Source organism: Chaetomium fimeti, assembly GCF_033439085.1.
Source record: "Chaetomium fimeti strain CBS 168.71 chromosome Unknown B0H64scaffold_4, whole genome shotgun sequence".
Classification (NCBI taxonomy): Eukaryota; Fungi; Ascomycota; class Sordariomycetes; order Sordariales; family Chaetomiaceae; genus Chaetomium; species Chaetomium fimeti.
The window spans coordinates 3,930,381-3,952,507 of NW_026944332.1; the positions used below are offsets into that span (position 1 = coordinate 3,930,381).

General features: G+C 57.1%; 5 protein-coding genes across 5 annotated transcripts; 3 read left to right on the forward strand and 2 right to left on the reverse strand.

Moving 5' to 3' along the window:
* Positions 1-4,128: 4,128 nt before the first annotated feature.
* B0H64DRAFT_168516 (uncharacterized protein) lies at positions 4,129-8,261 on the forward strand. The gene is made up of 3 exons (XM_062798723.1): positions 4,129-4,384; positions 4,526-7,960; positions 8,018-8,261. The coding sequence occupies exons 1-3, from the start codon at positions 4,276-4,278 to the stop codon at positions 8,101-8,103; spliced, it is 3,630 nt and encodes a 1,209-aa protein (XP_062659861.1). The 5' UTR covers positions 4,129-4,275; the 3' UTR covers positions 8,104-8,261.
* Positions 8,262-9,482: 1,221 nt separating this feature from the next.
* B0H64DRAFT_168548 (fatty acid desaturase-domain-containing protein) lies at positions 9,483-11,161 on the forward strand. The gene is made up of 3 exons (XM_062798724.1): positions 9,483-10,560; positions 10,638-10,806; positions 10,870-11,161. Exons 1-3 carry the CDS (start codon positions 9,708-9,710, stop codon positions 11,048-11,050), a joined length of 1,203 nt encoding a protein of 400 aa, XP_062659862.1. The 5' UTR covers positions 9,483-9,707; the 3' UTR covers positions 11,051-11,161.
* A 282-nt stretch (positions 11,162-11,443) lies between these two features.
* B0H64DRAFT_442667 (uncharacterized protein) lies at positions 11,444-15,179 on the reverse strand (the record flags this gene model as incomplete). The annotated part of the gene is made up of 6 exons (XM_062806661.1): positions 11,444-12,542; positions 12,603-12,888; positions 12,950-12,958; positions 13,019-13,944; positions 14,019-14,903; positions 14,980-15,179. The coding sequence occupies 6 exons, from the start codon at positions 15,177-15,179 to the stop codon at positions 11,444-11,446; spliced, it is 3,405 nt and encodes a 1,134-aa protein (XP_062659863.1).
* A 1,989-nt stretch (positions 15,180-17,168) lies between these two features.
* B0H64DRAFT_398038 (uncharacterized protein) lies at positions 17,169-17,941 on the forward strand. Its single transcript, XM_062803920.1, has one exon. It carries the CDS (start codon positions 17,190-17,192, stop codon positions 17,748-17,750), a length of 561 nt encoding a protein of 186 aa, XP_062659864.1. The 5' UTR covers positions 17,169-17,189; the 3' UTR covers positions 17,751-17,941.
* Positions 17,942-22,056, reverse strand: B0H64DRAFT_398039 (uncharacterized protein). The gene is made up of 2 exons (XM_062803921.1): positions 18,952-22,056; positions 17,942-18,894 (listed from the first exon to the last, which is right to left on the reverse strand). The coding sequence occupies exons 1-2, from the start codon at positions 21,985-21,987 to the stop codon at positions 18,076-18,078; spliced, it is 3,855 nt and encodes a 1,284-aa protein (XP_062659865.1). The 5' UTR covers positions 21,988-22,056; the 3' UTR covers positions 17,942-18,075.
* Positions 22,057-22,127: the final 71 nt, after the last annotated feature.

Consider the following 22,127-nt stretch of genomic DNA (forward strand, 5'->3'; position numbering starts at 1 on the left):
AGGCCGTGTTTGGCCAATCGACCTTCACTTATCCTCTTGCCGTGCGGGCAGAATGCAGGGACTGCAGAAAATAACGCCTTCTCGACTCGACCGCTCCTGCCTTGAGAGCCTGCCTGATGAACGGGTGAAGTTGAATGGGTTGCTGTTGGGACAGTGCGGGGTTGTTTCAGGGGTACCCAACGGCCGCGTTCGGAGAGTTCAATTGATTCCCGTCGGCGGTGGGTGGCTTTCAGGTGCTAGTGAGAAATAGAAAATCATTATGGTCGACTTTGATACAGAAAGTGAGCGGCTTAAAAAATGACATTTTCCGGTTTTCAAATCAGGATGCTGCTGTTAGAAAGGCTCTGCACAGTAACTCTCGGCTGGTTTGTGAGGGAGACGAAGCTCCAAGCTTCGGGAGCTTGGGCCATGAAATGCCCCGCGATGCAGGGCTTATCTGGTTTTACCCCTCCAAGCTCCCTTCCCTTATCGCCCTCCCATCCTCGAGACCCATGGCGGGGTAAAATGGGCCGTGGCGAGGAATCGCAACTGCCCGGGCTCGACTTAAAAGGATTCCGAGAAAAGATATGTTTTCTCGAGTTCAATAAAATATACAAGGGCTTCTATTGCCTTGCGCGGCGCAAGCTCCGCGATCCCGTGGCATCACTTTGTGGTTGAGTTGCTCGCTGCGTCGTCGCGTGTTTCGGGCCTTATGGCGTGGGGGCCACTTCACAGTTCATTCTGTCAGTCATCAGTTAAAGCCTCTCTCGCATGACTGGTTGGGTCCACCGTTGTGGTTGTGGCAGCGGTGTGGGCAACGCGAAATGGACCTTTAACGGGTGAGGCTTCGCGGCGTGCCGAGATCTGGCCGAAAACCCTCAGGCTGCTTTGGCATACGTCGTCGTTACTTTGTTAGCTTGCCTGAGCAACGCCGCGGATTTTCTGCCCAACGGGGCTCATGATTTCGTGTCTTCGTTGTGGGATTCTTGATTGGGCATCACGGTTTCGAAATTTACCGGGTTCCTTGCTAGGGAGGAAGACAAGCTGCCTTACTACTCGCGTTAAGCCGTGCGCAAAACTCGGCGGAAGCTCACGCAGGGCACAAACACAGACAATACCTCCTTGGTCACGCAGAACGGTCGACTTCTTGAGAGAGGGTCGAAGATCCCCCACGACCGCGGTCACTGGTGGAGTAAGGCCCCGGATCCGGGCAGAGCTTTCTTGAGGGACTGGAGCCACATAAATTAGGATTGAAATAAAAAGGGTCCGTCAGCGGCTTTACCGATTCCAGCATTGGCATGGTTACAGGCAGACGGGGCAGCAGGAACGGCTATATTAATAGAATTGTTCGGCTGTCAATAAACAACTGGCTTCCGAATCTTGAGTGGGGCACTTTCCCGAGATCGCCACTGTTGTCTTGCCAGCCGCCCAGTTCAACTTCCACGTATGTTCGCCCCGAGGAACGGGAATGGCGGGGCCAGTTAAATGGTTGCTGGATCGCCAGTGATCGCCTTTCAACTCACAGATCTGTGCTGGGTCAAGCTATATCAAACTGGGAATACTTCGCACGCATCAAGGCCTGGAAATCCGATCTCGGGACCTGCGAAAAGCTGGAACCTGCAAGGCCGGTTGTTTAAAATGACGGTGTATTATCTTTATTTGCACGTTATTTCTCGCTGTATCTCGTGCGCATACCCGGGCCACGCCCACAAGTCAGCCAGCAGAGTCCCACAGTAAACACTCTCAACCTCGGCCGAGATACCGAGTTATTGTACCTGGATAGCTGATTTGGTTTGGGGAGCGTGGAGTCATACTGGTTTCCCGCCGGCGCGATCAAGCCTGGAGTTCATCGGATTGCTTTAGGATACTTGCTGTTATACTAAACTACATCTACATTTTCTTCGTTACCTGACTTGGCCGCATGTTATTGTGCCACCATCGACCGCATCGCCCTGTAAATGCAGGCCGATAACTGACTACTTCGTACGTCTTACTGAGAAAGCGGGTTTGCGGCGGGTTCGTCAAACTCACTGGGTTTCAGAACGGTCGCTCTATTGAACACAGTTTGCCGATTACCTTGGGAAGTGAGTTGAGGACGCTGCTGACGAGGCTCACCACGTGACAGAGCGAGCTTCGCTCCGAGTTAAAATAAAAAGCGGCACTGTTAATTTAGACGGCGTGGTGGAAACAGTCTGCAGCCATTGTTGGTGTCTCGTCTCCATTTTGCCCTACCCCTGGTCCTATCCGAACAGTGAGCCAGCAAGGATACCCGGTTTATTGGGCGCTTGGGGCTCACCTCGCATGCCGCAGCTTTCCGAGACCAATGATTTGGCAACTCCTTGTCCCGAGTATTGTGGGCCGACGATTTGAGAAAGGAACTGGGAAATGGGCGAGAGGCTATTTAAAGGATAAATGGTTTCAATGACCGCGCCCATGATATTTAGGAAGTGCCCGTTGCCGAAGCGGATGGCCATCTCCTGCTTTTTAGCGGGGCGCTTCCTGGTCATGGCTGACAAACCTCTGTTTAACAGATGGCATGTGTACGCCCTCGTCGGGACACTGTCAAGGCAAAAATGTGGGAAGGGCTAGGTCATAATAGGAATAGCGTACTTCCGGACCTGGGCAATCACACGAAAGGCTGCTGCGCCGCCATGCAAAGAAGCCCACTGCAGCAGCACACGCATGGACACAGCGAAACAAGCGGCCAGGCTTATCCAGAAACGATCGGCTTGCCTGCGTCTTCTTCTGCAAGCCTTGGAAGCTGCACCGAGTTCTGAGAGAAAAGAAACGGACAAATGGCAGGCCAACCTTGTCCCATTGACTGAAAGGAGACAAACCACGGACGGGGGGCTGGCGAGCTTGGAGATGCCCGATGTATGGGCATTTTCGGGGTGGAAATAGGGCAAAAAGAATTAAATGAGCATAACTACACCGTCGTTCAAGTTGATGATACATGAACAAGTAAGGTAAGGTAGTTAAGGAGGTAGTTAATGCCGAGGTAACAAGCCAAACATCGGTAGTGCCCACGGGCGACCCGAGGGGTATCTTCTCTGGATGTGACGTACGTTCCTTGGTCGATGCTGCATTGATTGCCAGATGAGCCCAATACTCCCGTGAGGTGAGAGAACAGAACAGGTCACCCCCCAACTTCAGCGCGAACGGGTACCCTGGTTACTACGTCGTAAATAACCTCCTCAGCTGTTAACGAGAGCCCGCGCTCAATGCCAGTGCTAGACGGGTAGGTAGTTATCTTGCCGAGGCTGCCCGACTCCGTCATTTTTGGTGCGAAGAGCCTGAAAGCCGCCACCCGCCATTTTACATTTCACAACTTGAAAGTGACAGTGCGAGCGCGGACCGGACAGGGCCCGGCGTCTTCTGACTCACGGCCAAACTGGCTCCACCACTCCGAGGTGTCTCTGCATGCCATTCGGCGCTAGGTGTGAGCAGCCTGTTTCTCAACGCAGCGACCCAGGCCGTGTGGTGAACTTGACATTATCCAAGGTTGTCCGTGGGCCATCGTGGGAGGATCGCCTGTCCTTCTTCGCAATTGAGGTATTGGCCCGGTACCACGAGACCCGGTGCTCTCATCGAGGCCGCCATGAGCAGGTCAAGTAACTTCCTTACGTATCCTTCGGATGCATTGCTAGCGTAATTCGTAATCCTCACTGTGTTACTGTTATGACCTGGCTTAGCCGCCATGCTGGGATTTCCGCTCGAGGCCTTGCAACCCCCAATTTCGCCATCCGCAGGTCGCACCGTTTTGGGCAATCTAGCCAAGCCAGCAAGGATCCAGGGGAGTTCCAGGGACCACACACTGTTTCCCGAGCGTGCCCTCCAATCCGTGTGCGTGTGGTTCATGCTCCTGCCTCCACCGAAACCGACAGCAGCCAACCTCTCTGCTCTCTTGCCTTGCACCACAACTTCTCAGCGGGTGGGATGCGATCACATTCCTGAACACTGAAACCGACAATAAAATCTTGCAGCTACCTCAAAAAGTCTAGAAAACAACAATTACATTACAGAAGAGCATGCCACAGTCGACCTTGTCGCCGCGCCTCTCATCTCTCTCTCCGAGCCTCCAATAGAGCTAGCTTTTGCTCCCCAACTCCCTCCCCTACCCGCCCGCCTGCCGCTGTCGCTGCCTCCTTCCTGCCTGCTGCCGCTCCCCACTCTCCTGACCTGCTCCGACACACCGAGCAAAGGTCCTCCGTTCACTGCTCCCGAAACTCGCGCTCTGTCCCACCGCACAAAGTCGCCCGATCGCTCCGAAACCGACAAAATCCCGCTGCCAGGACGATGACTGTGTCAAGCGACGCTGTTACCAAGGTCGAGGCTGTCGCTACCATGTCCAATTCGTCGACGCCTTCGGCTGCGAGCGGCACCGCGCCCGCTGGTGACGAAGCTGGTAGGTCCGCCCAACAAAAAAGCACACACCACAGCGCTGTTTTGAGCCCCACGACTCTGCAATCAATCGTGCCCTACCTCGATTTACCTGTGGTTGGCGCGCGAGCTGGTTAGCTAACGAGCTGTTCTTCCTATCCAAAAGCCTCAACCATCATGGTCAACACCAAGGCCCCCGCTGCCTTCCCGCCGCCCAAGACCGACAAGCCTCGCCCCCACATCTGCGGCACTTGCCAGCGCTCTTTCGCCCGCCTGGAGCATCTGAAGCGACACGAGCGGTCGCACACCAAAGAGAAACCGTTCCAGTGTCCCGAATGCGCACGGTGCTTTGCTCGCCGTGACCTGCTTTTGCGCCACCAGCAGAAGCTGCATCAGACGACGACGCCGTCGTCCCGACCCCGCAATCGTCGCGAGAGCGCGAGTGGGGCGACGCCGGGTGCTAGCCGGGTCCGTAAGAATAGTGTCGTGGGCCCCGGTGCCGCCGCCGCCAGCAACACTGCCGCGTCCATGAGGCCTAGGGCAAATACGATTAGCCATATCGATAACACGGCCATCCAGATGATGGCCGCTGCCACTGCCCAGGTCTCGAGGATGCCACCCACGCACAGCCGCCATCCAAGTTTGATTGGGTTGCCAACCCATCACAGTCTCGAGTCCTACGGCATGGCTTCGGCCTTGGCCCATCGCGGAGCGCCGCTCGGCCTGCCCAAGCTCGAGACGCACGGGATCAGCGGCATGGACTTCTCGGGCGGCCTTCGGACCGCTCCGGCGATGCCATTCGGTTCCGAGTTCGAAATGGACAGCAGCTTGTTCTTTGGCGGCTCTCCGGGCTCCACGATCAACCCCAATGCTCTCCACTACAACGATTCCCCTCCTTCGATGGCCATGGACGCCCTCTCGTCCTTCCCACACGGGCTCCCCGACATGTCGGCCGCCACCCAATCGCTGGACGAGTTCGACTGGGTAACAGGCTTCGACCACACAATGTCGTTTAACAACGGGCCGGTAGAGACCGCCGTGGACGGTTCCTCCCCCTCTGCACTTAGCACCACGAGTCAGAGCGGCATCAGCGACGTCATGGTGGACGGCTCGAACCACCACACCGCCACGGCTGCGACGAGCTCGATGTGGCAGACGTCCATCATGGGCCCCCCGCAAATGGGCAACCCTTTCGCCCTTGACATCAACGGGTCCGTCTTCCCAGATCTCCTGAACGGCGCGCCCGTGTCGCCGCAACCGTCGTCCGCCAAACCCATGGGGGAGACGTATTTCTCAACTCCTTCGCCCTCGCTGCTCTCGGGCTTGAACACGCAGAACATGAACCAGGCGCTTAATTTTGGTGCCGGCCCGGAGACGCCGTCCTCGATGAATGGTAGTAATCATGGCACCCTACCCGTCTCGACAATCACTGATTCAACAAGAAATGCCATCCTAGGTGCACTGTCGGCCTCCCAGGCGTCCCAGTTTGGTACGCGGAGATACTCGTTCGCCACGCCGACCTCCCCTCTCGCCACGCAGCCGTCCCCGATCACAGCCAACATCACCCCTAGCACCACCAGCGCCATCGCCAGCACTCCCGACCAGCTCAGCACCCTACCTACAACCCGAGACCTCCAGCGATACGTCGGTGCCTATCTGCGATATTTCCACCCCCACCTGCCGTTTGTCCACATAGCGACGCTGACGTTCGATTTTCCTGCGCAATTGTTGGCTAACGGGCGAAATAGCGGCATTGGGGGGAGCGGGTGTTTGCTTCTTTCTATGGCGGCCATTGGCGCCTTGTTTGAGTTGGAGCACCAGGCATCCATGGAATTGTTCGGGATGGCCAAGAAGATGATCCAGCTGTATCTCGACGAGCGGAGGAAGGCGAACGTAAGAAAGGCAGAATCCATTCGGCGCACTCCCATGTCGGACCACAGTTCACAGCAGCAGGAACCCCCCGTCGAGACTCCCGTGTGGTTGGTTCAGGCCATGCTCCTGAATGTCGTGTATGGTCATAACTGCGGGGACAAGCGGTCTGGCGAGATCGCGTCCACCCACGCCGCCGCATTAGTAAGTCTTGCGCAGGGAGCGGAGCTGCTGCGGCCAGTGCGAGTTGAACCTTCGGCTAAGGACGTCGAGATGGTGGATGCTGACGTCGCCGGTGGCTGGGACGGAGCCGGAAGACAACATGCCGACGAGCACGCCGAGTGGCTGCGCTGGCGGACCATTGAGGAGCGGAAGCGCACCCTTTATGCCGTCTTCACCCTATCTAGCCTCCTCGTGTCGGCGTATAATCACACGCCAGCCCTCACGAACTCGGAGATCCTGCTCGATCTCCCGTCTGACGAAGAGTTTTTCGCCGCCGAGAGCGCTGCCGTTTTCCGGGCCAAGGGCGGCGTGGCAGCAGCTAATCACAACCGGATGACGTTCCACGAAGCCCTGGGGAAGTTGCTGCGTACAAACGAGAAGCAGCATAAGCGTCCCTTTACTAACGCCCACGAAGCTTTCGGTTCCGCAGTCAATGCTAGCGATTTGCCCGAGAGCGACCTGAAACCGAGCAGCTTCGGTTGTTTGATACTGATCAATGCGCTGCACAACTACATATGGGAGACGCGCCAACGCCACCATAACAAGGTCTGGACAAACGAGGAAACCGAGAAGATGCATCGTCACATCGAGCCGGCGCTTCGGGCGTGGCACGCCGCCTGGGCAACCAACCCTCAGCATAGCCCGGAGCGGCCGAACCCCCACGGCGCGGGGCCGCTGTCGGCAGACTGCATCCCGCTGTTGGATCTTGCCTATGTTCGCCTATTTGTCAACCTTTCGCGGTCCAAGGAGAAGTTCTGGCAGCGCGATTGGGACGGGATGGCTGAGGAATTGGCGAGAGGCTCTGAGATTATCCAGCACGCCGAGCACTCGCCGGCCTCTATCGCCGATTCGGCTGTTACTGATCCGTCGAGCACACCCGGGACAAGCTCTCTTACGGTGGATACCCCGCCGACTCTTACTTCCTCCCCGGAATTTGGGGTCTCAAAGTTGCCGCTGTCGACCTCCATGAACCCGGGGCTAGCCTCGCAGCCGCCTCAACCTCAGACGCAGAGCTCGACCAGCCAAGCCACCTCCCGGAGAGAGAAACACTTGCGGAAAGCTGCGTTCTTTGCGTCCGAGTCTCTTTCCGTTTCCGACAAGCTCGGCGTCACCTTTGCCAACTTGACCAGCCGCGAGCTGCCTCTGCAAGCGACGCTCTGTGCATTTGACTGTGCTCAGGTCCTTGCCGAGTGGGTCGCCACCCTCCAGGACCGCGTTGGGCGCTATCTTGGAATCCTCGGCCGGGATAATGTTGATTTCTCGCAAGTGCCCGCGATTATGCTGCTCGAGGAAGAGGATGTAAAACTGCTGGCGAAGATTGATGAGATTATTCGTGGCGCCGAAGTCAAAATGAACATGGATCTGGCTCAACTTGGCGGCATGGGGGATAGCGGCACCGTCGTTGCCGCTGGCATCGACGGCAGACTCCAGATGGACGACAATGCGGGATACGCGACAAAGCTCCTAAGGGTCACAGCGTACATGTTTGACAACGCTGCCGTATGGCCTGGTACGTGCCGCAGAGAGACGGCTTGTTCCTTAATAATTTACTGACAAAAGCTCCTAGTGACCCGGCTGATCACTTCCTGCCTCGAAACCCACGCGAACCATATGCGTGCCCGCGCAGAAAAGTCCATCCTGGCCCTTGGCTGAAAAGTCCGGATGTTTTGGTCAACTCGACGGCTGCCACGGCGCTTCTACACGGCGGTGCCCGGCTCGATTTGCCCTTAACCCCCAGTTCGGTTTGCGCTCTGCATTCCGCGAGTTACTTTTTCGGCTGTTCAAGCTTCTGCCGCAATACGATACCATTCTATGCCATCCGCTCTTTCTCGGCGATCAATTGGCGACCATGGCAATTCGGGCTTGGGATATGTGGCCAGTGGCTTCGCGCATGGCATGTTGACTATTACATCCTCTTTGGCGTTTGATGCATTTTTGTTGGCTACGCATTCGTTGACTTTGGTTGGGGATGCCTTCAGTTTCGCATCACGGCGTTGATTTCACGCTATTTATTCCGCACAGGCGGCGGGGTCGGAAAGGAGTTGGGGAGGTCTGGGAACGGAAGGGCACAGGAACGAAGAAGACGCTGAGGGAGGTTGGCGGCCGAGTACCGGGGGCGTTACTTGAGATTACACCATGGCAGCTAAAATGTCGGCTGTTTGACGAGTTGATGATGATATGCCGTGCGGGTTGGGGCTTCCTTGAGAGCGGTCTGTTTCCACGGCGCCGGGGGGCGGGGGGCCCTGAGGGGTTTCACGAAAGGGGTCCTTCTGTTGTGCATAAATATGGGGAAGCTTGCGAGGAGGCGAAAAGCTGATTGCAAAGGGACAACCCGGTGTATTTTTACTGTCGGCCAAAGGCAAAAGAAAAGGGGTTGAACTGTTTTTGCGGTTTCGGACCGAGGTGTGTCATTCCCATCTGAATTCCCATGTGCGTGCACTGGGCCGACGAGGATCTTGTTCTCGAAGCATGGATGAACGGCCCCTGACCCGTCAAGTTGCCTGGTGTCTCAGATTTTGCTTGCATCTTGCAGGAGTCCAGAATAAACAAGGCCAGGGCCCTGGCTGCATGATGGACGAGTCTGGGTGCGCATGCCAACAAAACCGGAAGCCGATTGGCTCTTTGAAATTTTACCCCCCGTTTCGCCATGCCTGACTGAGCTTAACTTTACCCCTTTGGTGGGTTCTTTTTTTCTTGCAGGAAGCCAACTTGTGTTGATCAACGGTGCCTGGGATGGCACAGGACCCTGAGTTCACGTGAAAGGTTCTGCTTTTTGTGTCTTGTGTTCATAACAAGGAAGAGTACACACAATACGAATACGTGAGCCATCATCAGACGGCGCTGGACGCTCACGGGAACCGGACACCGCCTTCACCCTTACTTAGCTTGCTCTGTCCCGTCCCGTCGTGGAGTACGAAGTATTTCGAAAGTTTCGATAGGGTCCGACCCCGGCTGACTGCAGCAAAGGGGCCAAAGTGGAGGAAAATGTTGGGACCGATATGGGTGCAATCTTAAACGAGTCCTCGGCCAAGCCAGCATGGATGCGGCTCGGTTGTTCATCTCTTGCCCATGGGCTGGGCCCCCAGCATTGTGGACATGGTTTGGTCGCCCGCAGGGGGCGGTCAACAAAAAAAAATGAAACGGGGTGAAGAAAAGTGTGGTCTGTCCCGTCTGCCGCAGGCTGTTCTTCTCTCCCCTTCCTCATCCCCTCCTTTCACCGCTCCCTTACCCCAGATTTCCCGTTGCCAATCTTCACGATGGCGACCACGACGACCACGACGACGAGAAGCCGCAGGGCCGCTAGCGAGGTCAAGTCGGCGCCTATCAAGCTCGTCGAAGGGCCCCAGTACCCCGACATCCAGACCATCCGCGACGCCATCCCCGCCCACTGCTTCGTGCCGTCCACTTGGCGCTCCCTGGGCTATGTCGTCCGCGACGTGAGCATGGCGGCGGCCCTCGCCTGGGCGGCCTTCACCTACATCCCGCAGATCGAGGACTTTGCCTGGCGCACCGCCGCCTGGATCGTCTACGGCTACGTCCAGGGCCTCGTCTGCACCGGCATCTGGATCCTGGCGCACGAGGCCGGCCACGGCGCCTTCTCGGTCCACCAGAAGCTCAACGACGTCGTCGGCTGGGTCCTGCACTCGGCGCTGCTGGTGCCCTACTTCAGCTGGAAGTTCTCCCACCACCGCCACCACCGCTTCACCGGCCACATGGAGAAGGACATGGCCTTCGTCCCCCACACCAAGGCGGACCGCCAGAAGCGGAGGCTGGCCGACCTGTACCTGGACCGCGAGCTGTTCGAGGACGTCCCGGTGGTGCAGCTGTTCAAGCTGGTGGTGCACCAGCTCGCGGGCTGGCAGATGTACCTCCTGTTCAACGTCTCGGCCGGCCGCGACAGCCAGCAGAGCAAGGCCAGCTGGTGGCGCGTGAGCCACTTCGAGCCCACCAGCGCCGTCTTCCGCTCCAGCGAGGCCCTGTACGTCGCCATCACCGATGTCGGTCTTGCCATTGTCGCCGGCCTGCTCTACCTCGCCTCTACCGTCGTCGGCTGGAAGATGGTCTTCCTGATGTACGCCGTGCCGTATTTCTGGGTCCACCACTGGCTAGGTATGTCTTCTCTCCCTTCCGTTGTTTGACGGCGCCTCTCTCTCTCTGTGTCGATCGCATAGCTAACAGCGCCATAGTTGCCATCACCTATCTGCACCACACCCACCCCGAGGTCCACCACTTCGAGGCCGACAGCTGGACTTTCGTCAAGGGTGCCCTGGCCACGGTTGACCGCGACTTTGGCTTCGTCGGCCGCCACCTCTTCCACGGCATCATCGACACCCACGTCATCCACCATCTCTTCCCGTAGGTCTTCCCATTCTCCGGCGCACTTGGCGATGCCTTCAGACGCTAACCCGTAAACAATAGGAGAATCCCCTTTTACAAGGCCGAGGAGGCCACCGAGGCCATCAAGCCGCTGCTAGGGGACCTGTACCACCGCGAGGAGCGCTCCTTCATGGGCCAGCTGTGGTCGACCTTCACGCAGTGCAAGTATGTCGAGGCGGACCCCGCGGCGCCTGGTGCGCTGAAGTGGGCGGAGAAGAAGTAACCGGGATGCGTTGCACGTATGATGTTTGCGTAGATACCCTTGGTCATGTGGCAAGATTTGGGTATAGATGATAGAGAAAGATAGACATAGACTGGGCCGGACCGCTGTAACGGAGTTAGCGTTCAAAGAAAGACCTGGTATCGTTTAATTATTTGCTTGGTGATATTTGTGACGATGTGATATGTAACTGTTGCCTTCGGCACCTTGGAAGGCAGAGGATTCGAGTTGGGGGGCCAAAAGAGGGAATAGCGAAGGTTAAGCAGGAAGAGCAAGAAGGTCGGGGTTGGGCGGGGAAGGAGAGAAAAGAATACCTATTATTTTTCCCCCTTTGCCTTTTACGTGCAACCTCCCCTCCCTCTTAGCCCTTATGAACACCTTTCTGCCTTCACAGTCCTAATGAACCTTCTTTTTCCTCGCCGCCCTCCCCAGATCCAAAGTCGACTCACTCCCACTGAAGCTGAAGCTGAAATCCACCACGCCGACCAGCCCACTGACGGCGCGCACCAACCCCTCCAGATCATCACACACCAACGTCGTGCAGACCTGGAGCACCGCAAACTCGGCATACCCAGGCTGCTCCACGTTCCGCGGATCCAGTATGTTGGCCACGGCGTGGTCCCGCCGGGCGTCCCCGAGCCGGTTCTTGTTCTGACTGATGAAGTCGTCCAGCCCGGTGTGGGAGTCGACCATTCTGATGGGGGCGCCATCGCCAGCATCGTCTTCGATTGTAATAGCCGGCACCGCGGCAGCGGCAGCGGCCTGGCGCATGCGCATCAGCTGGCGGGTCATCTCGTAGGGCCGCGGGAGGGGCAGGAAAGGGGGCAGGCTCTGGCCCGAGAGGAGGGCGTTGGACAGGAGCGTCATGGTCGAGAGGATGGTGTGGTGGGTCGGCTTGAGGATGTCGAGCACGTCGGCCAGCGCGCCCATCCATTCGCGGTTGGTGGTCGACGCCGACGGGCGGCGCGAGCGCGAGTGGAGGGACTGGGAGCCGCCGCGCATGTGGGAGCGCCGGGGGCGTCGCTCGTCGTGCTCGCCGCCGACCCTGTCGCTCCGGCGCACGCGGGTGGGGTGCATTATGGTGTAGCTTGTCAGGGTGAGGTAGGCCATGATGCGGGTGCTCCGCATGATGATGTTGTCGTAGGCTTCGCGTGGGAACCTGCCGCCGATGGTGGGCTCCCACTTCTGCCACTCCGAGTGCTGCGACATGGAGGGGATCAACATCATGACCTTGCCGAAGATCTTGCGGCCGACCTTGAAGAGTTGGTGGGCTGGCGTCCCCGTGGTGTTGACGTCGCCTGCGGTGCCATGGACATTCGATCTGAGCGTGGTGCTGATCACGCCGAAGTAATTGGCCAACAGGTAGAGGGTCGCGGATAGGTCGCGACGTAGCCAAGTTCGATCTGTCAGCGGCGAGGGGAAAACCGTCCAGAAGAAGGCAACCAAGCAGCCGGCTGCCACGCAGGCGACACGGTATGGTGCTAGAAGATATGTTCTGTGAATATTGGTTAGCTGGTTTGCTTCAGGATGCTTGCCGGGCGTAGTAGTTACACACGGATAGAATGGCTGGCCTGTTCGCTCCGAAGCTTCCTTGCCAATGGTGAGCACTTGGAGCTCGTAGCCTATGATGAGGACCTGTGTGACAATAGACATCAAGACGGCGGGGAGGAACCGTGGAAACTTGAGAAAGAAGTAGTAGTTGATGCAGATGGAAAGCCACAGGAAGACGATCACGCCAGGTATCTGCTCATTCACAATGTACCAGATGATGAGCGAGAGGCACATGGCGATAACCGTGCCCCCGACTCTGCAAAGAAAGCCGAAGACGGACTGGCCAGAAGCTGTGACAGAGGGTTAGGAGATCATGATTGCTCAAGAACGTGGAGGGGGAGTACAGCATACTCATCGTCACTGTCCAACAATGTTAGCTAAATCGTTCTGACTTGGAGGAGGCCCGTGGAGCTGACATACTTCCGATTGCTATAATGATCATAGCCCATACGAGCCTCTGCTCCATGAAAAACCGCTGGGTGTTCTCTAAAAAGGCTATGACCCCAATCGTCATTGTGGCACACGCAACCCGGAAGCCGAATGCGGACTCTTCAGAGCCAAAGAACTTGGTGAGCTTCCGCAGGCCATTGCCAAAGTGCTCCCAAGCTGTCTCGGGGGGCAGATGCTCGGGGTCCTTCTTGCGATTGTACGCGTTTCCAAAATTGACGAGGTTGGCGCCTGTCTCCATGACATCGGGTGTTTGATCCGGGGACGAGTCCTCGTTGCTGAAGACGGCCTTGAACCATTTGTGCAGGCGGTGGATCGTGGGCGCGATGAAGCGTTTCTTGGACATGGTGCCATTTTCGACCTTTTCGTCGGCAAAGTCGACGAGATCCTGAACGGCCTCGCCCGCGGCGTGCATGAGGTTCTCCATGTAGAGGATAATGTAGAGCTGCACCTGGTCTCGTTCGCTCCTGAAGTGGGACGGGTCGGTTGATTCTTCGTCGAGGTTGATGCCCCTCTCTTGAACCCATTTCTTCAACAACTCCCCCTTCCTCGAGTAGAAGGCCTGGACCTTGGCGTCGAGGACCAGAGCAAAACCAGAATCACCAGGCTTTGGTTCCTGCCCTGCTTCGAGGTCGATGTCGGAAGAACTGGATCCTGACTTTCCCGGTTTGCTGGGCTTCTTTTTGGGCCTTGGGACCAGTTCCAGGCATAATGCGGCATGCAGGAGGCCCTGGTCAACCGCCTCGGAGAGGATATCAAAGGGCTCTTGTACTTGTTTCATGACCTCGTTCCAAACATGCTTCTCTACCTCCTTCTCATCGGGGGCGCCTTCGGCGCTGTCCCAGTCTGGGCGCTCAGAAAAACGCTTGAAGATGTCAATAATGGTGTTCATCCCAAGCCTGCGAGTCGAAGTTAGTGACAAGTTCGGGGTTGGGGAAGGTCGAAGAGGCAATTGGGAGAGTCAAGGACGTACACAGGAACATAAACATTGCGGAACAGCTTGACCAGCTCGCTTATGTCTTTGGCGTTCAGCTTCCCCCATGCGATATCACGCTTCGCAAAAGGCAAGTCAGCATGCATCTTGCCTGCGAGCTCCCTCATCTTGGCTCCCGTCTCCTCCAGCGCCTTCGCTGCCTCGGCCTCCTTGCTCAGCTTCGGTTCGTCCTCCTTTTTGTGAGCCGTGCCGTCTCCTTTGCCTAGGAATACTTCGGTTTGCATCGCAGCATCAAATGTGGCGTCCGGTTTCAGACTCGCAAGGTACTTTTTCTGGAGCGAGATCAAGCTTCTGAGGAGGCCGATGCCGCCTGCGAGCTCTTTGAAGATCACTAGCCTGCTGCTGACGGGGAACACCAGCAGGTTCACGCACAAGGCCAAAGCGAGGGCAGTTAGCATGGCGGTCATCAGCTGCTGGACAAAAGCCTGCGCGGCGGCAGTGGTTGGTATCATAGGACCGAAGGTTGCCGAGACGTTGACCAGGATGCTGTAGGTGATGACGGGGAGGTTGAAGGCGGGCAACTTGGCGCGTATAACGTTGACGATCCAGATGTTGGCAAACAACCAGACGGCACAGACAGCTGACTGGCTTGAGTTGTACGAGGGTGCCGCAACAGGCTGAGACCCCATCGACGCGGTGTTGTGACGAGCTTGGACAGCGGACCAGAGCGCCAGCATGGACACTGCCGAGCCAACACACACGGCTAGGACGTTGAGAAAGAGGTTCATCAAGAACTTGCCCCGCGGCATAATGGGCATGGCAAACACGCTGATGACGGGGATGAGGTAGCCCAACGTGGTGAAATAGGCCGCGACAGGGCGTGACTGCAACATGGCGATGCCTATTATCGGAGGCAAAGAGCCCCTGATGATAGCGAGCCCGCGTTAGCGAGCGGCTCTGAACAGTCTCGGCAGTCATGAGTATGGAATTTGAACCTTACTTGAACATGGTGGTGAGAGTCGGCGCATCAAGGCCCAACTTGGTGATGAGGGCTACCAGCCGATGCGGCTTCTTTTCCTCGGCCGGCGCATCTTGACCTTCGTTCGCGCTGTTCCCCTTGCTACCATCGTCCTTGGTAGTCTCTTTCCTCATCCCATCCGTGGCCTCACTCGGCTGGCCTCCATTTGCTTGGGAAGCCATGGCTTCTTCTCCCTGGCTGGACCCCGGTTCGGGTATCGGGTCGTACGAAGGGGGTGTTATTGGGTGTGAACTCGGTGGGCCATGTCTTGTATTTGACATGGCGATGAGTAAGAACGGATAGGCCTCGCCAAAGGTTCAATGAGACGGGAAATGTCCTGTTTGTACTTGGTACTACCTGTGATACTTTCCGCCGTCACACAATCTTTACATTGACACCAGACGACTCCAGGGCGGAATGAACCGTGGAAGACATTGCACCGGGTCCCGCAAGCGTTGATCTGGAAGAGCATGATAGACATTTTTGATGCCGATATGGGGCATGGGAAAGGGCTGGGCCATGCGACTGCGTCATGAGCTGTGGGTTCCAATCGTGGGCTTGCGGGACCTCGGCATTAGCGGCATCCTGCCCTGCCCGCGCCCGGTACCTTTTTTGCTCAGGGGGGCTACCTGTCCGACCTGAGTTAGGTGGGTTGCTGCAACGCCTCCCAACTGTCTCGAGTCTCGAGTCGGCGGGTCTGGGAAGACGAACTCCTTATGCGTTCAGGAACTCCTTTTGATAACCGGCATATGCCTACAATAAAAAACCCAGAGATCGGGAGAACGGACGTGCCCATGGATGTCCGCATGTCGTTGAAGTGGGCAGTTAAGATGAGACGCGAGAAAGCACGAATTGAGCCCCCTGTTGGCCTGTGGTTGGTGGCCTGCAACCCTGCAATTGCAACTCGCCGTCCCGAGGAGGTTCCCAAGCAAGCACCTTCCCCCGGGCTGTCTCCGGTGGATTTTTCGGTGTGTTTTGGGCTGCGGTTGCCCTGTCTGTAAGACACGAATCCCTCTTGCCAAGCTCCCATTCTTGCGCTCTTTGGTGGTTGTCCATGCTCTGGAAAAGCCCCGTAGACTCGCGCTTTTGTGTGCTTTTTTGGTCGAGATACAGCCACCGTCATGAGTACGAAGTACCGACGCCGGCTTCATCAACCTGTTCGCCAACGACAGACCTATTGACCCACTGATTTGCAGCCTGGCCCCGGGATCGCCGGGACCGCGATCCCGCTGGGGACCACCGTTGGCCCTTGGCGATCTGGATCATCGTGGCTTGCGGGAGTCGGTTCTTGAGTTCGGGAGGAGGGCCATTTTATCAATTTCCAACCCGGTAATCCGTAGAACATGCGGCTTTCTTGATTGCCATGCACTCGCAAGCGTAACGTGAATATGTTCATTCTGTGCAACGGGCGTGGCCCGGCCGACCAGGCCAACCAGGTATTCCGGGAGCTCCGGTACGCTCACCTTGTTTCATCAGGGCCGAAGTGCTGCGGCACGGGTGCCCGGCCACGCAGCTCACCTCAACCCGTTGCAGACCACGCCCATCTCGGTGACCCATTGAGGCGAGGCAACCAGACATATTTCGCAATCCCTCCATTTCCCTCTCAACCCGAACTTTCTCATGTCGGTTCTTACCATGATCACCAGAGCCGTCAAAGAACCCGTTTCTCGAGACATGGCAAAGGGTCCTAACTAGCCCGAAACCCACATCCTCGCACTGTTGATCATATCATAGAAAGAAAGCATATACACTTCACCTACACCATGCCAACCTATTACACCCCTCCCCCCTCACCCATACCAGCAGCCTTGCCGCCCTCCCACATCTACCCACCCCACGCCAACTCCTTCTCCCACCCATCCACCACCACCACCACCCCAAGCAGCAGCCGCACCCGCCCCGCACCCAACAAACCCAACAACCCAACCGAGCCCAAGACAAAGGCGCCCTACATCTTCCTCGGCTCGATCGCCGCCGCCTCGCTGCTGGCACACAAGTACTGGCCGCGCGGCTACCCGCACAGCGACAAGGAGGACTGGGAGCTGTCCGGGCTGGCGCGGCGTACCAAGGAGCGCCGGCTGGCTGAGAAGGCGGAGAAGGCTGAGAGGGCGGCGCGTCGTCGCTCTCAGAGTGGGAGTGGGGGTGGTAGTAGTGGGAGGCGGGGGGGTAGTGTTGGGTTTGGGGTGGATGGTATGAAGAGTGGTGGTGGTTATCGGGATGAGGGCTGGGGTCGGGGCGGGTATCATCGGGGTATGGATGGGGGAGAATACGGGCGTTTTGACTATGGTGGTGGTGGTTGGGGACGGGAGATGGGCTCAAACGACGGCTGGGAAAGGGGGAGAGAGCGCCGGGGATCGTTCGCCAGCCACAGCCGCAGCGTGAGCCGGGGAGGACAGCGAGACTACAGCGTGGACGGCTACGTCGAGACCCCATACAGGCGAGCCGGCAGCCGCGACGTTACCGAGGGCTTTACGACGACGGACCGCTATTACCCGACCGCCCCGAAGCGATACCTCCTGGAACAGAGCGCGTCCACGACCGGGTCGTCAAGCTCCGGGTCACGATACGTTCTTGAGAGGAGCTCGTCGAATGCGGGATCGAGGTCTACGGGTTCGTCGCAGCGCGGGTACTACGAGGAAGACCGTCCAGGCGAAGTCATCTACGTCTACCGAAATCCGCCGGCAAGGGCGCGGCGAGCTTCTTTTGACGCGGGTGGGGTTAGACGTGAGGGGCATGATTGGTATTATCGATGAGGTAGTGTCATTTTGTACGTCTGGGTTCACGAGCGCTGGTGATGTTTTTAATATGTAAACGCATAGAACTGGTAACCTGTTAGAGGTTTAATTGTAGATGGACATTAGAATTTAGACCGGGTTATACCACTGACAAGGACAACTGGGATGCCGTCATGGGTGGCCACAACATCACCGGCGCGGTCGACTGCACCAACGCAGGAGCTCATAGATTGATCGATTTATTTATCATTCTCGATTTCTTTCCCAGTTCAAGCACATTGATCCATGGCCGTATCTCAACGCCCCTAAAAGTACACCATATTCTAGCTGGCAAGTTGCCGACTCAGCAGCCGAGCTCGTCAATGTCATCATCGTCTTGAAGAACCTGCTTCCGCTTCCTGCTCTTCAAAACGGCCCTCTTCGGGATTTTGGTGGGGCTCGTGTCCGGCGAGGTCTTCGGGGAGTCTTCTGAACCCTTCGACTCTTCAGGCGTTTCGAGACCCCCAGCTTCAAAGCCATTCCAACCCGCTCCCGCGGTCTTTGCGACCAAGTACGGATTGATATCCGCACTGAACCATCTCTCGCCCCTTGTACTGCTCCTTGAACCGCCCTCCAGGGCCGAAAGTGCCGCTCTGGTGGTTCGCATCCGCTTCGACCCTTGGCCGCCTTTACCACCTTCGCTCACGAGGCTGCTCATCTTGATTCGCTGCCTTTGAAGCCGTGATTCGTAGGCAACGATACTTCGGACGTACGGCGCTACGTCAAGGGTAATGAGCTTCAATGTACGATCAAAGACCGAGGGCTCAAGGTGCGAAGCTAGCTGTAGCGGGGGTGTGTCGGGAGCGGCAATCGGGTCGAATGCGAAGGCAAAATCCATGCGGCCGATGGCGGGAGAACTCGGCAGAGTGGACGTAAAACTGTTCTGGAGACGGCAAGTTGCACTGGTTTCGTCTAGAGGTCTCATGGTAGGCACTGCTTGTTCTCCGAGCTTTTCAGCTTGCGGATCTAGCAAGGACCTGGCAAGAGACTTGATAGTGGTAGCAATGGACGTGCAAAGAGAGTTGTAGTGAGTGATCATCGGCGTTTCGAGGTGTGTGACACCGAGCACGAAATCGTCGCGGGCTTTGGCTGGTAGCGCTGGTTGAGTAGCGTCCATTGATTCCTGTGACTCCAACGGTTAGGCCCGACACGGTCCCGGACTGGATCGCGAGTAACTCACCTCTTTGAATGCGGCAAACGACCGGAAAGAACACACGTCTGCCGCGCTCATCGCTTCAGCTAGGTCATCATAAGCACACAGCGCGGCCCGACGGTCGGCAGCATTTTCGAAAGTCGGTCCTGGACCCTCTGCCCAAGAGATCATCTCTGGCGAATCCTGCCAGTGCCCCAAGTCAATGCCCCACGAATCCCAAGCTTGGTAGAGAACCTCCTCCTCAACGAGCCGTGGAGAAAGCATTGGGTCAATAATGGGGTCCCGCCCCAGGAGGTTCATCCCCGCTCGGTACGTGTCCTGACTGATGACCCTGACCACCTCCTTGTTCTCGTCGAGATCGACTCCCTTTGGCCAGCGAGGATAAAACCAGTCGAGGCCGCCCCTTCGGTCGCCCACTCCAATCTGGCACCAATACTGCATGTCCATTGTGGTGGCCCGTAGATCACAACCGCGAGAGTCGTATAGCTGCTCTACCGACTGCCTGGCGAGCGCATGGCCTTCGTTGGCCGCAATGAGAAGGAGACGATCGACCGCGAGGTCTTTCGGTGGAGTACTGAGTCGAAAGATGCCGTGAAGCGTCAGCATATGCAAGGGAACAAGCGTTTCGTCGTTGCATGTCATGATGAACGGTCGCTTGGCCTGTGCGATTAGGCCGACCAGTGTGGCCCAGAATTGTTTATCCTCCTCGTAAAGAATGTCCACCTCTTCGAGGAGGATCAACGACTGTCGCTGGACTTTAGATGGCTCCTTCTTCACTTCGCTTTGCGAGGTCTTGGCTGGGGTCTTTGCTGGCTGCTTGGATTTGGGCCCTGCTGCTTTGGCTGTGAAGAAGGCATTCATAGTTGGCTGCTTGCCTGACTTGATGTCGTTGGCTGTGTCGTCCTCTGCAGCGTCTTGATTGTCCGGCGCCTCGGAGGACTGATGCTGTTGAACGTGATGATTCCTTGTCATATCTCCGATCTTTTCCAGTACGTCCTTCCCGTTCCGCCGACTGCTCGCATTGATCTCGAAGACCTCAAAGTCCAGTTCTTTAGCCACGGCGTACACTGCGGCAGTTTTACCGCACCCCTGGGGGCCGCTGATAACCAGCGCATTCGCGGTTTTGTTGCCGTCCCTGCCTTTCGCTCGGTTGCCAGAACGGACGACTGTCTTGCGGAAAATACCCCGGCTCCCGCTAGGAGCCCAGTCGGCGTCATCCTCGGACTGGTCATACCACTCGTAGCCTTCGTCTTCACTGGAGACAATAAAGCCATCGAGTTTCTTTCTCCTCTTCTTTTTGCCAGCACCCGTGGACTTCGACTTTGACCCAGCCTTTGCCTTGTCGGTCTCAAATGTGGAACCAGTGTCTACCGCCTGTACCATCAGCGCTTGAAGCCAGTCTCGCAACAGAAATATTTCCTGTCCCGGCTGGAGCACTTCGGTGGCGGTTATTGGAGCATACTTCTGCACCCAGTTGGAGGTCTCGCATTGGGACATGTCAAATGCCGATAGGGATGAAGATATGGAAGTGAAGAGACGGGCCAGTTGTGGGGGAGCTCGCATGGTGCTACAAGGCCCCTGGGTACTTTTGAGGGAGGACTGGAAAGTTCTGAGCTCGGGGATGATCCGCGACTGGAGCTTGCTTCCACTCTCAAAGTGTTTCTGTGGGAGACGAAGTTCGGGGGGTGGAGGGATAAAATTATCCGTGTCGATGTTCTTCACAGCCTCAGCCATGACTGAAAGTTGCATCGAGTCGGCAACGGTGTTGATAACGGACTCGCTCGGCAACATCCTGACTGCATTCCCTTTCGACTTCCGGATGACAAGAGGCAGAGGGTCGGCTTTTACGTCTGGGGTATCGTTTTCATCGCCCCGGACGTGCACCATGCCCTGCCATGGCCATGCTGGTAGTTTTGCGCCCGGAAACTTCAGCCCCAAGCTTTTGACACCAAATTGAGGCATAGGAATCTTCGAAGTAGGGCCCATACGGGGCTTTTTCGGTGAGCACGGTGTCGCGCAGTAGTGCTTCGTACGGGTGCTGGTTGGGGACGAGCTGGTTTTTTTTGGCTTGGGACCGGTAGCAGGCGGATCGTTTATTTTGGGTTGACCCAGGAAGAAGGGATGGGTGGTGGTGTTTATGGGTTTCGGTGTAGGTGTCTCCGTTGCTTTCGGCAACTGCTTTTTGGTGTTGGACGTGGGTGGTTGTTGGATGCTGGTGGAGGAATTCTGTGTTCTCCCGTCGAGGATGGCATTGATTAACTCGCCCAGCCTGGCGCGAGTTTTCAGATCCGGTCCGTAGGTGATACGCACGACTTTTGAAGCCGGCTTTCTACCACGTCTGCCAGCCGCCTTTTTCCCAATTTCGGTTTCCGATGCGGCAACCCGGGGCTCCTTCGGTTTCGGGGGTGATCCGATCGTGCCAGTCTTGGGGTTGAACTGCAACATCTTCTTCGGCGGTTTGGCCGGGCTAGCTACAGCAGCCTGGGACGTTGCAGCCGGGCCGGAGACACAACCACTCATCACCGCATTGGGCTGCTCGTTAGGAGATGGCTTAATGTCTAGGCCGATGGTTGGGCAATCACGGGTGCCATGATTTCCTTCTGCCGTAGCGTGTATGGAGAGCTGGACGTTTGCCGCAGATGCACCGACAGCACCGACACCGACGCCAGAACTGCCAAGGTCGCTCGTGTTTTCGCCTTCGCCTCCGTTGTTGAGTTTGATGAGATGGTTCCCGATATCCCCATCCCCCGCCGAATTCCTCGTCCGTTTGTTTGGCCTCGTCTCCCTAGGCATATCTTCTGCATTCGAGTCTTGATCGGCCTTGCGTCGTCTGCCGCGCCGCGCCGCTGGGTTTTCCGTGATATCATCTCCTGTTATGGCGTCTGCAGTGGATGGGGCAACGGGTTGATGGACGTGTGGATTCGGCGCGTCATTGGCGGCGGGATTCTCTGCTGTCGGTGTGATCGGGCGGTTCTGCGCGAAGAACGGGTGCACCGGTCGCCGAGCCGCCGAGTCGGCTGCCGGGGCATTTTCGGTCATGGTGAGCACCTCGATGGGACCCATTGGCGAGAAGTGACCCCAGACTATAGAGCAAGTTGATTAGTCTCTACTTGAATAATTCGATACTGGAACTGTTGAACCGCGGCGGGGTGTAAAATGTAAAAAGAAGTTGGACTGACGGCGTACAGCGGTGCTTAGAGAAT

What these genes read in the sequence shown, in the direction of transcription:
- B0H64DRAFT_398039 (XM_062803921.1), bottom strand. Translation starts at nt 21,987, where the DNA reads ATGGGTCCCATCGAGGTGCTCACCATGACCGAAAATGCCCCGGCAGCC. An exon ending in CGTTTGCCGCATTCAAAGAG is followed by an intron (nt 18,895 to 18,951) that starts GTGAGTTACTCG and finishes TTGGAGTCACAG; the next exon opens with GAATCAATGGACGCTACTCA.
- B0H64DRAFT_398038 (XM_062803920.1), top strand. Translation starts at nt 17,190, where the DNA reads ATGAAGAGTGGTGGTGGTTATCGGGATGAGGGCTGGGGTCGGGGCGGG.
- B0H64DRAFT_168516 (XM_062798723.1), top strand. Translation starts at nt 4,276, where the DNA reads ATGACTGTGTCAAGCGACGCTGTTACCAAGGTCGAGGCTGTCGCTACC. An exon ending in GCCCGCTGGTGACGAAGCTG is followed by an intron (nt 4,385 to 4,525) that starts GTAGGTCCGCCC and finishes CCTATCCAAAAG; the next exon opens with CCTCAACCATCATGGTCAAC. An exon ending in CAACGCTGCCGTATGGCCTG is followed by an intron (nt 7,961 to 8,017) that starts GTACGTGCCGCA and finishes AAAAGCTCCTAG; the next exon opens with TGACCCGGCTGATCACTTCC.
- B0H64DRAFT_168548 (XM_062798724.1), top strand. Translation starts at nt 9,708, where the DNA reads ATGGCGACCACGACGACCACGACGACGAGAAGCCGCAGGGCCGCTAGC. An exon ending in CTGGGTCCACCACTGGCTAG is followed by an intron (nt 10,561 to 10,637) that starts GTATGTCTTCTC and finishes ACAGCGCCATAG; the next exon opens with TTGCCATCACCTATCTGCAC. An exon ending in GTCATCCACCATCTCTTCCC is followed by an intron (nt 10,807 to 10,869) that starts GTAGGTCTTCCC and finishes CGTAAACAATAG; the next exon opens with GAGAATCCCCTTTTACAAGG.